At 43.2% G+C, this 15,383-nt stretch overlaps 1 protein-coding gene across 2 annotated transcripts in view; it reads right to left on the reverse strand.

Annotated features, from left to right (window-relative positions):
- LOC147198959 (protocadherin-15-like) overlaps window positions 1–15,383 on the reverse strand; it is a 188,639-nt gene that overhangs the window by 19,139 nt on the left and 154,117 nt on the right. For both annotated transcript variants that reach the window (XM_086122234.1, XM_086122233.1), the window contains 3 exons: window positions 8,103–8,212; window positions 6,925–7,065; window positions 1,042–1,169 (listed from right to left, as the gene is read on the reverse strand). In XM_086122234.1, coding sequence (XP_085978360.1) covers window positions 1,042–1,169; window positions 6,925–7,065; window positions 8,103–8,212 — 379 coding nt within the window. The remainder of the gene's footprint in view (window positions 1–1,041; window positions 1,170–6,924; window positions 7,066–8,102; window positions 8,213–15,383) is intronic.

Raw genomic sequence — 15,383 nt, forward strand, 5'->3', positions numbered from 1 at the left:
AAATGCCAAGTGCTCATAAAAAGAAAACAAACAAAAAAAATCAATGCAGTGCAGATCGGTTTCAGTCTGAAAAAAATTAAATAAATAGAAAGTAAAGCGTTTAATCGTTTTTGCCACATTTGTCAATGGCCATTGTGCTGCTCCCTCTGGTGTGTGCGCCTTGGCCACATGGGGGCAGTGTCAAGTCAACAGTATTTATAGAGCACTTTCAAACAGCCATCGCTGCATACAAAGTGCTGTACATGGAGCATGGAACAGTGTAACAGATATCTGGCTCGTACATGAATCTGTCAATCGTAAACTGCATTAAAAATGTTCTATTAAGTTCTGTCTACATGTGTTGCGCCGATGCTATTTGTTTGCTTTTCGATGGCATTTCGTATTGTTTGATAGCATGAAGCGAAATGGAATCCCGGCGGCAGTAAAGTTCAACTGAGGGCAGCAATAGACAGCTTCAAGCTTCTTTTTTTGAAAATCTGCTCCCGACCTGATGCCCATGCCGCTGCCATTTGCTGCTCGAACGCTAATCGCCCCAAAATATGTTAAGATTCATCTTTACGTGCCTGAGTAGTTGCGGCCATTTTGGTTAGCATCATAGTCCAAAAGGGCTTGGCAGTTTATTCTTGAACAGGCAGTGTGTGAACAATAGTGTCAGTGACGTGCCATGATGACATTTCGAGGCCTCTCTTTGGGGAAAAACTGTGTAGTTTGAAAAAAATCAATGTTGTGAGGCTAGTCCTGAAACCTTTCTGACACATTTAGTGTAGTAAGCCTACCATCAAAAACACGATAGGCATAATGTAGACTGTATGCGACATGTTTTTTGTGCCAAAGAAAAGTCGTCTTGATGGCAAGGCAGGATGTCCAGCCACGCCTCTGTGAGCAGGACATCGAAGGGAATGACAGTGAGGCAAATTGTGTTACGGGTGATGTGCGGGTGGACAGAAAATTGCTGCAGAAGGGACGAAGGCTGGGGTTGGCTTGCGACGGGTTTAGCGGGGTTGAAGGCATGCTGATGGGAAAGCGAATATTTTTCCTCACCACTATCTTGAGCACGGAACTGAAGATCTTGGTGTCCTCGGTCACGCCGCCTATGTAGAGCTTCCTGGTGAAGACGGGAGGGTGGTCGTTCTCATCGCGCACATCCAGGAACACCTTGGCCGTGTTGGCTGCGACAAGACAATACAGTGAAACTCCTCTACAACGAAATCATGTTTGCCGCAAGAATTTTTTCACAACAGGGGACTTTTCACTGTTGCGAATTTTATCTCAGATGTAAACACGAACGCACATACAAAACGTTTGTGTACTTTTTATTTTATTCCAATAGTGCATTAGTATGAGCATACACTTATTTGACACTTCATATAGCCAGCGTAGAAAGAGAAAAAGGGAAAGAAATTGCAAAATTTTACGATCAGCATTTACTTTCACTTCCATCAATTTCTTGCAGAATGTCTTTCATTTTGCTTCCTCCATCTTTCATTTTTATTACCTTTATCCTGTCTTCAAGCATTCAAGCTTTTCTTTTCTTAACTCCTCGGTATGCAAAGGTCAGTTTTGTTGCCATTTTAGCAATGCAACATACATACTACGTCTGAAACAAATACTTCCTGTACTACTGCGCATGTGTAAACCAGTGTGGTGGTTGCTGTTGCCGTTTCCGAACGAAGCAGTAGAGGTCGCTGTGGCATGCTGAGGTTGGATTAGACTTTTGCGGAAGGCTTGTTCTCGTTGTAGTGAATCTCATTGTGAGGCAAGAGCAGAGAAAAAGATTTCGAATAACGGAACGGTGGGACTTTTCGTTGTCGGGGGAGCAGAAAAGTGGGAATGGCTTTCATGCATGACATTTTTTTCACAGTAGGGGGTATTTTCGACCACGTAGGTTTCGTTGTAGAGGGGTTTCACTGTAGCGTTTTAGAAACACACATTTACAAACGTTTGGGGGAGGGGGCGGGGGGTGTCAGGTCTCCATGATTCATAAACAGTTGAAATGTATCCAAACTTTTTGATTCTACCAACGCCACCCGTTTGCCCAAGTCTTCCGACATCATGACATGACATATCGGTTACTCGCTCCCTCACTGATGGGCCCCCATCTGCCGCCCGTCACTGGCGGCTGAATCAACACGTCCCGAAAGATAATCAGAACCACCGTTGATCGAACGTTGCACCATTTGAAGTGAAAATGCTCGCGTCACTTTCATTTCGCCACGCTCATCAGCTGGACCTCCACTTGAAATGACAAGTGACACACGGAAGACATCTCATTACTGAGAACATTCTATGTGCTTCGCTTAGTAATACATATTTGATGGGGGGGGGGGGGGGGGGACACACCCGTTTTTTGCGTTTGACCATTATCACAATCCAAATGTTTGTACGCCGGAATATTACGACACGTGGAATAGAGTGCACTATGAAAATGTCATTGGGGGGGGGGTGCAATGTTAAGAAAAAGTATTCCACATCATCAATGTGCCTGTATTAAAATCACAATCGTTAACGATGTTGTCTGATTAAATACAAGTTTCACAAATGCAAAATAAATATCAAGACATACGGGCGTTCTCTCAATTTCATAGGCTTCTTTTGCCGTTTTGACTCGTTAAAAAGTCAACATGCGGCAGCTCAAGTCTGTGCCTCCCATTCGGTGGTCATTTTCATCCGTATTTTTTCAGATAGTTCTTAAGCCGTTAAAAAGATTGGTGGCCGCCCGCGGCAAGCGGCGACGTGCTCTCATCTTAGTTGGAGATTGCTTCTAAGCACATGCGAGCGCCAGGAGCTCGTTTGGTTTCATCCGAAGGCAATAAGAGTCAATAATGAGGCCGAGTTGCTTTGATCAATGACGACATTACGCGTGCGAGAAATGCAGAGCGGAGCCCCGGCTCTCCTCTTGCCCCCAATAAGCACATCAGGAAATCAACAATTGAAATTCGCCGAGCAAACAGTGGGGATGTTGAGTTCTCAGTGAACTCGTCAAAATGATGATGAAATATCATCCGAGGCGAGCGGAGGTGTAACTCTAATCCATCTTGGAAAACTTTACGCTAACTAAAACATTTGACAGGCCATCTTTGAAAAAAAATACAAATAACGGAAAGAATTATTTGACGGTCAGCCCATATCAGGCAAAACAAATTGAGCGATCGTTAAGAATTTGATGAAGTCTGTTGCCAAGCTTGTTAATCAATCATCTTTTCCAGTTGAACTAAATGGAAATGCAAATGCATTTTTTTCTTTGAGATGCTAATTTGCAAATCACCAACTTCATTTGGAGTCTCTTGTGAAAATTAACAACTAATTAAAAAATATTTTACACTAATTTATTGATACTTTTCAGCTCATAGGCCCCGCCTCCTGGCTGACGTACAGCGTAGCGCACGGTTACGGCCAGACATCTGTGAAAAGTGGACACGAACAAGCACTTAACTGAGGCGCGCTAGCTGTGTCCATTTGAAGTTAGCTTCGCAATTAGCATAGCATGGCTCCTCCTTTCGTCAGAATGACATTTGTCAGAAATGGAGCTTACTCGCCGCCACGGAGGCAATGATTAATGACTTTGGAGTAATTCTGCAATGTGTGCAGCTGCAGCAGTAGCCAACCGACGCTTGTTATTAGCTAGCTGATACAGCATAAGTAGCGCCAAGCGACACCTCAACTTCTGACTACCCATGGCGGGTGACATAAGCGAAGTAGCTCAGCAAAGCTTTTTTCTTTGGGACGTCTCGGTGCTTGATACTCAGTTTTGCTATTGCGTGTGATTTAATAAGGCGCACAATGCCAATTTGACGTTTTTCAAGCCTTGAATTATGTACACTGGCAAAAATCTATTCACCTTTCCAGTCTAGGTTGGGGGGGGGGGGAACCCTGTCATATCCCATTTGTCTTCATCTGGCATGCAAAAGTGTAAAGTCATGTTGCATTGGAGCGCAGGGAGCGCCAGGGGATTTGGATGCACACCGACTGCACATCAGATTACAGCCACAAAAGCTGTGAGACAGAGAGGAAGGACCCTCGGGGATGCGCAATGAGGGTCCGTTGACTTTCTCTCCTGCTCTCCCCTTCTTCTTGGAAACATCGACTCTTTCCAACCTGTCCTCGCCAGGATTTCGAATGGACTATGCAGGGGTTTACCAGTTTAAAGGCCCACAAGAAGCTCTCTTCAACATCAGTAAAAAAGTCCCGTCACCGCGGTAAACAAATTGCTTTCATAAAACGGCGTGTTCACCACAAAGGCTGTCGCTGGTCTGTGCCTCCACACTTTCCATCGGAGCTTTTTCAAATTGCCTTATGGTGGCGATGGAACCACAGATTTATAGGCAAGTGGAACCCACAGTATCACTAACAGAGGTACTCACTTGGGACTGCCGATAAGTATAAGTACTTTGAATATATTTGAGTAGGAGCCTATATCCGGCACCAGTACTTGATAAAAAATACTGAATCAGAAATTTAAAATTTAAAACGGATAAAATACATGCAAATGCGAAAAAAATACGTTCTGTTAACAAGGCAAGACAATTTTATTTATTGACATTACATTTTATACGCAAGACGACTCAATGTGTTTAGCAGTGGCCGATTTTGTAGATTAAACATCACCGTGACTGACAGCCACGTTCCTGAGACATAGACAAACCACTATTTGAAGTTGATTATTGCATTTCCCAGCGACAGCTTAAACTCTGAGTAATTATTGATCTACGGCAGAGGTATGAAACTCATTTTAGTCGAAGGCCAATTTGGAGTTACGTCTTCCCTCGGAGGGCCGTTTGATCATGACAGTGAAACCACAAAATTATTACTTGTATACAAAAAATTAAGAGATTACCAGTTTTGAAATCATTCAAGTCAATTACATTAGTTTGTTCAATTATTGTACAAGTGAGTGTAAACAGGGTCACAAAATGATTGCAAAATATCAACGTTATTCATGACACATGACAATTTGACAAATCGGGACAGATTGTATAGCAAGTTGACACATGATTTGCTTTCGCGGGCCACATGGCATGACCTGGCCGGCTGGATCTGGCCCCCGGGCCTCAAGTTTGACACCTGTGATCGACGGTATATACAACTTGATTGGCACAGTTTCCCCTATTTTGAGCTGAAAAACCGACTGCTCCGAACCAAATACAGTTGAGCAGAGCGGCATGTACGACTGTCAAGATGCCTCTTAAAATTGTACTTTCAGTTTTGATTTTGAATGATTTTACAGAGGAGAAAAAAAAACCAGCCATTCAAAGTCAAAGTCATTCACAAGAAGAAAGACGCGTTTGCCGCCGTCTGATCACGATTATATTAATGTGTCCGTTTGATGGTGCTTTGCCAAAAGAGGACGAAATGTCAGAGGACGTATCTCGACGATGAAAGCCCACAACTTTGACTCTGCCAGATAAGACACGAGCGTGCGGATGTGCGGAACTGTTGATCTACGGATCTGTAATTCCCGTGATTAGCATTTGAGAGATGAACCGAGGCAAAGGAACATACAGGAGGTCATTGATTATTCATCGGGGAACGTTTGTTTCGAACACTTGAGTCGTTATTAGGTTTCATCAGCAAACCGTGAACCCGTTGATGGATTCTGGTTGAAATGCGGACGTCAAGCAGCGAGGTTTCAGCGTTCTTCCGACGACAGAAAAGTTTACTTTGACTACTGGAAAATAAACAACCCCGCGAGGAGTCAAAACCCACGATTTTGAATGCCAAGCCGAGTGTCAAAATTCAAAATTTGCCAATATGTATGCATCGCGGGTGAACAAAGGCGGCCGACTGACAAGTGATCATCAAAGCTGCATTTCAAGAAGCAGCTGCCAGAGTGGACTGGAAAAGGACGTCAAGTATGTCATCCGCCCGCCGAAACCGGTTAGTTTGAAGGGAACGGAAACAGAACAGGTAATCATACCAGACCATCGACGTGTCAGTGAATAGATCATCTGCAAGTGCGGAAACTGTGACACGTTTTGATCAAATTTGGCAGGATGTCGCAGAAAAAGATCACATCAGTATGATTAAACTTTTACTAGCCTCAGATGGTCATTTTGATTTTGTGCAGTACAGCAAACACAATCTGCATATCATCGACGGCCGCACAAAAAAGGTTTGTAATTGAGGATAATGCCAGATGAGAGCACCGCACTTTTTCTTTTTTGTTCGGTTAGCAAGCGCAATGGTTTTGTTTTGCTAGGTTGCCCTTTTGTTACGGCTGCAGCTGTTGCGAAAGCGCCGTCTAAATAAGGATGCGTGGCGAGTTGAGTTGCTATTTTTATTCAATTGCTGTTGGCAATTAGATTTTTTTTGTGTGTGTGTGAACAAACAATTAATTTACATCTGTGACTGGTGTGACTGCTACGTTAGCTTCCCGCGCAAGTCGCCCGGGGGCTAGCTGTCGCTTGTCACTCGTGATCAAAAGATGGAGTGCTGTGTGTGTTACATGACATGCATGAGTGACTGAATACGCTTTGAAGTCAAGAGACTTTTCTGTTTTTCAATTTCTGCAGATGCTGTCGCTGTACGGCAATAATCTATATTATATCTATAAAATGCTCCTTATAACGTATGTACATTGTAGTCGTCAATAGGACTCAAATCAGTTTTGCTACAGTGAATCCGTGCATGTTCCATACCTGGTGAAAATCTGCACTATATCAATGAAGTTCCTCAACTAACTTCAACAGTTCCTTGGCACCAAGATGCCAACAAATGGCGTCAAAGCAATATTGTTATTGTTTGTGTCAAGGTCACTTTGTTTTATTATTTCGCCAAAACATTTAAAGATTACTTGGCTTAGCCTATTAGGCTGGCAATCGTAGTTTCATCCCAGTGGGACTATAGAAGAAAATAGACTGAAATAATATGAAAGGTGATTTCAGCCCCACGCATATGCAAACACATTCCCAGACGCACGGTTCTTACTTTTCGAAGGGACGCGCAAGTTGGACATGACAACCAGCAGCGAATCGGCCTGCACCCTCAGGACGTAACTGGTCACATTTTCATAGTCCAGCGGCTTGGCGGTGGAGATGACGCCCGTTCTGTTGTTCACACGGAAATGTCCTGCAAGCAAACAAGAGCGCGGCCGTGTGAGGCCAACTGAAACGGACAAAACAAAACCGGGCAAAAAATATATATATATCGTGGCTCGGGCAGGAGTGGGGAGTGAGAAAAACAAAGGTATCACCTTGGTTTAGTAGTCGACTTTTCTATCCAAAGGTTACCTCAACTTTAGTAATAATCTTGAACGTTGTCAACTTGTGTGTATTGCCTACTTGCAAAGGGGAAAAAAAACCCCCAAACAAAACTAAACTAATGTGACATGATGCACGTTGGTGGCAAGCTTCTACATAGGCTTCTACATCACCCAGCGATGACTACAGTGGACAGCTGATCATGTTATCAGGTTACAGAATGCCTGAAAGGGTTAAAATATATATGTTATGTTTCTGTCATCAATATTCTTACGGCAGTGTATTGTATATAATTCACAGCAAAAAAAAAAAAAAAAAAAAAGTTTTGTGAAAAAAATAAAAAAAACGCGCCAATGAAACACGACTAAATTCACACACCTGCCGGGTTGTCTGCTCTCTCAGGGACTAATTACGCTCGGCTGGTTTTGCCAACAAGTGTGACAAGCGAGAAGTCTGGGTTTGCAAATATGACACCGCTGTCTTTTCCACTCCAGGACAGACAAAGGACAAACAATTCCACGCATGCAACTTGCTGCCACGGTAAGTTGCCGAGGGGAGGTTCCGGACCACTTGCTACTTAGCAGCTGTCGTGACTCTGTATTGTGAATGCAGTTTTATATTTAATACGGAGTCAACAGAATTTGAAATGAATGTGCCATGTCCTTTTTGTGATCCTGTTACTGTGCTGATTTGATCTAAGGCAGAACTTGAAATTCGGACTCGCCCAGTGTGCACCAAAAACACCGATCAATCGACTGCTTACGAAGATATTTCTTCCGACCTTCTTCACGGCGAATGCCTCCTTTGTGGCCGCACTGGCACTGAAGTATTTGAAATAAAGTGTTGATGCATCTTGTGGTGGTTTGCAAGCAGAATGTAGCAAAGACAGCGGCAATAGAAAGATACCTAAATCATTTCCCGCCACGATGGAGTAGTAGATGGTCTGGTTGATGGCAGCGGCGAGAATGGTCCCCAACGGCGTACCCACCGGCGCCAGCTCGCTAACGGGTGGGAACCTGTGGAGACACGTCAACGCCAAGATGAATTACGTGAAGATTTTAGGGATCGATGATGCTGCCGCAACTCCAGTAAACATCAGCATTGGTGGGTTTAAAAAAAAAAAAAAAAGATGGACTGCAATGCCTCGATTCATGAAGGAGGCGTTTCAAAAAGCATCACTGATCAGTACGCTTGGCACAAACATGACTTTCAAGCTTTCTTAGATTTATTTCCAGTAAACAGGATGCAGTATGGATTAAAAAGCTTGATGGAATATGTTCTTCTTCTTCTTTTTTTTTTTACTGCCATCATTCCACGATCATTTTGATACAAATAAATTCTTCACCATAGTCCTTTTCATCACATTATTTTCACATGCCTGTAATTGAGTGGTGTTATTGCTCTTCTTTATGTAATATTAATATAATTATCCCTAATTGTCCTATATTTATATGTGGCCTCTATTTATTTAGATAATTTTATTTTTGAGTCATATAATTATTTCTTTGTTATTTCTTATTTTAATTTTATAGTACACATTTTTTTGAACAGTGAACAGTGTTATCGCTGTATGTAAAAGATTAGAACTTACATTAGATGTTTTAACATTCTATAACTGAATGCTACTATGATTTTATGGGCTCTGTCCATTTAAAAAAATATTCATATACTGTACATTATTATTATTATTATTATACAACTTGTTTGTATATTTCATTATATTTTTATGAACGTAAAACAATGCTTATCTATCAATCTATATCTATATAGATATAGACATGAGCATTTTTTTTTCTTTTAAAGCACATGACTCACTTTGGGGAAACCACAAATTACTGTTCAGTTATTTGCAACAAAGGCAGTTTGATAATGGAGGCTGCTTGTTCTCTCCAAGGAGATGCAACCAGGATGGGAAAAAAAAACATTAGTATGGAGCAGATGCAGCGATAAAAGGCAGGTCAGGTGGGACATTCAGGAGGAGGAAGGTTTGAAAAAACGTATGGAAAAATATCCCCCGGCCAGAACTCCTTGCAGAGCAGCATGAATAACGCTAATTACACCTTTTTCAACATTTATCAGTGCTAAACTCCCAAATGATCGCCTCGGTGTGAAGGAAATCTAAAATTGGCTTCAATGTTAATCACAGTGATGGCACGCATTCACCCCCGGAATGCACACAGCCCACCGTTCAGTGGTACGGCCCTGCCTGTCTTCATCATGAGCAACATACGGAAAGAGCTTCCTCCGGTTTGCATTGCCAACAGTATATGGCTGACATGACATGCCTTTCTTTTTAATGAAATGGAACACTAAAACATTTTCTTGATTTAAGGTTGGGGAAAAACAATCTATAAATCTGGAGGGTCGGGGGGGGGGGGTGTCACATCCAATGATGGAAGACAGAATTGATCAGAACAACATCTTGTTGTAGTCTGTGTAGACTATCGGTGGACCAGCCAGGATACCTCTCAGCGTGTGTTGTGCTAGTCTCAATGCTAACACTACTCAATACAGTGGCTGTTTATTTCCTCGACTCTACAAAGCCCAAGGGCTATGTAGTTCATCTTAACAGTCTGCTAAATCTTAAATACTGTTCACGTGTCGGCGAGGGGTGTTGTACTTTTTTTCAACCCGATAATACTGATGGACCAGCAAGGACGCCTCATAACAAACTGTTCAGTCACTGCTTAGCAGGTATTAGTTTAGTTTATTTGATGCATTGCAAAATGATTCCTGTATAACAAAGATCCTATTTTCCACATTCAAACAGAGCATTTTTAATTTTAGAAAGGAGTCCCTGCCACCGGTGTACCAGCAAGGACATCTCTATAAACACTGATTGGTTCAGTTAGCCATTAGTGGGTATTAGCCTAGTTTTCTTGTCATATCTTTTTACGGAATGTGAGTTTACATCTGTACAACAACAACATACATATTTCCACATATAAAAGTAGCTATAGCATTTGTATCTTTTAAAATAAGAGTCCCTGCCATGGGTGGACCAGCCAGGAAAGCCCAGAAGACGGATCGGATAGCTATTAGCGGGTATTAGCTTAGCTTCCTCGTCGCATCATTTATCAAATGTACATTTACTTCTGTACGGCAACATACGTGCATTTTTATGTTGGAATGCAGCGCCTGTCATTGGTGGTCCAGTTGGGACCGCAGTTATCCATCCTGGTATAACATGGGGGCACACCTTGATGATATGACACTGTTGGTTTGAAGAAATAACAGCCTCTCTGCCATTGCCATGCTCTGATGTTGATGGGTCGCACTTGACATCATAATGTGTTAGCGTCAGTGCTGATAAAACTGTTCAGAATTGTGCTTTTAGTGAACCACCAGCACAGTAGAAAGATCGGGCTATGCTTATTTCAAGACACTGTTAGCACGAACTGGCTACTTTCATTCATTAGCACTTAGCATCCTTAGCCTCTGACCTAGACTGCGTACGACTGTCAAAATGTTTTTTCTGTTGCCTGATGTATGTCAAAAGTATCATAAATTGAACATAAGATACCGGCATCAAAATCATTCCTATCAGTCAAACGTATTAAATATAATCACACTCATGCCCAGGCTTATTTCCGACAGCGTTCCACGTCATCTCATCATGTCAAGGCAACATTCATAAGCCGACTGCCATTATGACAGAGGCGCACGTCACCGCATCCCGTCCCTGGACGCCGAGCGGCAATTATTCAATGGCGGGGCCCAATGGTGCACCGAGCGGGAAATGCAAGTCATTTATATTATCCAAACAGCACATTATTCACATGCCAATAGTAGGGCAATATATTATGCGAGCACATCAATTTCATTCAAACGGTCTGCTGTATGATTCTGGCGGGCCTCTGATATTATTCACTGCCGTGTCCTTGTGAGGGGGGGGGGGGGGGGGGGGGTTGTCTCTCGGAGACTGCGGGATGGATAGAGATTGTTTCGGAACTTTCTGATGACTTCCTTCATCCCTTTTTTGTTGTGAAAACTTTGCGCCAGGTAAACACATCGCGGCTGTTCCACCTGCCAACTGTCTAAAAGATTATGTTTTGTACTCCGGCGAGCACTGAAGCAATCTCATTTATCCCCCCCCCTCCCCCCCTCTTAACACTTGTGTCTTTTTCCGATGCACCGTACTCCTTTCAGTAGGAAATTGGTTTGCTGTGAGGCCTTGCTTAAATGCTTAAGCTGTAAAATACCAATCAGCTCTGAAGGCAAACTCGAGATGACTCACTCTTGATCATTATTCATTCAGCATGTTGGTTAAGTCTGGAAATATGTGCCCGAGACATATTATGCCCCTTTTCAACACAATTTAGAGTTCGCATCTTAAAATAAATGAAATAAAAATAAAAAAACATTGCTGATGTGCTTTGCTAAAACATAAAGAACACTTCTGACCACACATGTTTGAAAATTCTGCCATTTTGGGGGGCGCGGTTGTGTCACATGCCAATCTCATTTGTGACCCACCGACTATTTTTCCACAAACACAAACAGCAAATTCGGCGACGTTTTTGTGACGTTATTCGAGACTTGGAGATTGGGAGACTCAATCCAAAAGCAGGAGGTGTCCAGACTGCAAATGAATGGCGCAATGCCACCCTTGCTTCACTCAACCTTGCTCTCCAGATGTTGTTTGACAAAGGCGGCTGGAGGAGCCAAGGCGACCAAACTAAACAGCATACACCCACTCCACAAATCAGTTTAAATCACACCCTTCTGTCTCATGCTAAATCTGAGTACGATTTTTGTTACCGTCATGTTATACCATATGCAGGCATTTAAAAACTTGGACAGACACTCCGGAGATGCAACGATCTGCATACGAGCAACTGAAAACCCAAATTTCCACAGTGCGTCGCATGTCAAACTTTTCAACGATAGAGCACCGTTGAAACGGCAGAATCGAAAAGAGCGCCCGAGATGAGACGACGAGACGCAAATCAGTCAGCGTAGCGCAACAGGGTGACGACACGATGGGCTGAACTCAGCACTTGAGGCAAACGCAGGTAAGATGTCGCCGCCACCCCCCCGCCGCCTCGCTATTTACGGCACCTGTCATTTGTGCGCGGTGAGCGGCAGCAATCAGATCAACTGCATTTGATTACACACCTCGGCGGCTGAAAGTCGAGCCTCCTCGCCATTAGCCGACTCTCAGTCATCTTGCGGGGGGGAGGGGGGGGCAGCTTTAGTTATAAATGAGTATTTATTGTTTTTATTGAGCCGAAAATGAATGTGGCTTGAAGTCGAGAGCCTAATCGATATGAAGCGAGAGAACGTAGCGCGGAGGAACTTTGTTTTCAGAGTAATTCTGCAAGTAATTTTATTCCCCAGTTGGGAACAAGTCTATTTCTGCGGCATTTCCAAGAAAGTCCGCTTGTGACTTTTCCAGTCAATCTCCGTTGGAGCCTGCAGATTGCCCCCCCCCCCACCTCCCCTGGAGAGCTTCCTGTTTGAAACCTCGCGATGGAGTTTTTGGTTTCATGAAGTCAAAACGCGAACGGCTCGATTCATGTTAAAATAGCAACTGTAACGGAACCTGGAAGTGCGTTGGTCCATTCACGGTTGCAAAAAACGTGAACTTTGCCGTTGGGCTCCTCATTAAGGAACAGCAAGCTGTGCAAAACGTGCCGAAATATCCAATAGTTGGTTAGTGTGCATTTAAAAGTTTAGAAAAGGTTCGGTTGACCTGTAAAAGTTAATCCACATTTGAGGTTCATGCTGAATTTTCACCCGAAAGCCAAACTCCCAACTTTTTTGTTAGCTTGCTGCTCCCCTGACAACATTGTGGCAGTCGAACAGCTGTTATTCCTTCCTTTATAAATGACACCCATACTGCTCGTTATGTTGTTTTATAAGCAACAAGGTGGATGCCTTCACAATAACGGTACACAGGGCGACATAAACATCAGTGCGAAAATTATAATGCAAGCGTTTCCGAGCGGGTAACAGCAAAGCTAATTTTGGTCAACATGTTGACGTCAAAAGAAAAACAAAAATATATTGTCATTTGGAGAACACTGATTGAACTCAAAACCCCAAATTAAAGTGCAGACGAACAATAAATAACAGCTGAGAGTACAGGATAAACATTTATTGCACTAATATACTTTTAGCCATCTTGTGAATCGTCCCCATCCTTGCTAACTGATACGCTAACATAGTTTTCCATTTCGGGCTTTCGAATGTGCGTGCGTAGCCGCTGAGCTGCTCATAGGCGATTACGCTCTGCCATCAAAAGATAACGAGACCACCTAAGCACTTATTCTGGTGTTTTGCTGTTCTTTCATATTAGCTTAGCTGTTAGCATAGTTTGTTAATCTTGTGTTATTCTCTTTTTTTTTGCTCCGTGTTTGGAATGCTTCGTTTGGTACACCTTGTCCTCCTTTGGTGATAATGAGTCCCCGCCATGGGCGCAGCACATCCTGAAACGGAGAAGCCACTTTTCCATTTGCTGACTGAATGTTTTCTTCAGACCGCATACACGTATTTGTAAATGACATGTTTATACTGGATTATGTGTTCGTACTGTTATTATACATGGTAGTTGGGGGCCATTTTCTTGGAAATGTTGACAGATTTGTTATGTCCCTCGAGGTACGTTGTAATGAGGTTTGACGGCACTTGCGTTAAGAGAAGTGTGTTTTGACTTTGGGGTCCCTGTTTGTATAAAAATATGCCTCGAGTTGAAGGTGCTTATACTCAATCCGTCTTTGATAACGTGACAATTAAATCGTTAGTGGCTGCCACCTGATTGATCGGAGCTAAAAATAGCGGCAGTCAGAGAAGCGCATTGGGGACGCATCCGAGGAGAGCGTGAGCTCCAATCAAATGTCACGCCGCATTACTTTTCGATTCAAAAATATTATAGCAGGCTCGGGAGTTCTCCCGCTTGTTGTTTTGAAGGCGGCAAAACGCAAATTGGCTAAAAGTACGGAGCTTTAACAACGGTCGAGATTAGACGAGCAACCGCCGTGCGACGGATGCCGGCCGGGTTTCCTGAATCCTCTGAGGGAGGCGTTCTCATCATTGCGGCAACACAGCATAATCTTTGGTGCGAGGGGTGCTGACCAAATTACACTATCCCCTCCACCCCCATTTCCTATTCTTTGACAGGATATGAGAAGCTGTGTGTGTGTATAGCGAGCAAATCGAAGGGCCTCGGCGTGCTGCTGCTGCCAGGAGGAAGCCAAGCTCTTATCACGTCCTGACAAAGTCCTTCTGTTGGAGGGGCTCTAAAGCTGCTACAAAACACCAAGAGACAGGTCCAGGTAGAGAGATTTCTGGAGAGATGTTTCATATATAACAAGGGGGATGAGAAAAACATCTCTTTTGCAGGACAGAAAGTGAGCTGGTGTACACTTGAAAGGTGGAGGTTTTTTTTTTTTAATCATTCTTATACAACCATCCCAAAGCACAAAAACTTCAGGATTTTGTATTATTCTGTTCAGATATTTCATCAACAGCAACGCACTGAACTGAAGAGCCAAGAATTTTTTTTAAATTAATATGGCCTTGTTGGTGTTGTTGTTTTATAAATAAAAAAAACAACAACAACAATCATGAAGGCTTCAACTTTGTACCGACAGAATTGTTAAGATTAATTTTGCTGGTCAGAATTCACAGGGTACATTCATTTTTAATTGAATAAAACAAAATTGCAAGCAAAAGAGTTTAGATAAAATTATTTTAAGTGGCGAAAAAAAAAACTAATTCAGAAAAATGTGGGCATTCATAGGTCAAGGTACCACAAATTTGGATTGTTTTGAAATGAAATCAAATTGAGTTGTTGCATCCGGTGGGGCACTTGCCAACATGCCCCTAATCCCTCATCACTAAACACCACTGCAATTCCAACTGCAATGTGGCTCTGCAAGACACAAAGTCACGTTTTAGTCCTTTTATATTGAAATGAGTAAAGACATGTCTACAAGCGGCGGCAGAGAGTCCTGGTGTCAACACGACACGCCGAGAAAAGCGCGGGCGGCACACAGGTGTCAGCCAAGCGCGTCCGCCTCGGGCCCAATGGTTGCGTGACGCTTACGAGACGAGGCAGAGGCGTACAAACTTTGCCACGCGCAATGGGGGGTGTGTGGGAGGGGGGGGTAGCGTATTACTGTGTCAAGCCTCTCTGCTCCATATCGTCGTGAACGCGCACACATATGGCCTTGCTAACGCGAT

Source organism: Hippocampus guttulatus, chromosome 10 (assembly GCF_054856545.1).
Source record: "Hippocampus guttulatus isolate MCC_2025c chromosome 10, RoL_Hgut_1.0, whole genome shotgun sequence".
NCBI lineage: Eukaryota > Metazoa > Chordata > Actinopteri > Syngnathiformes > Syngnathidae > Hippocampus > Hippocampus guttulatus.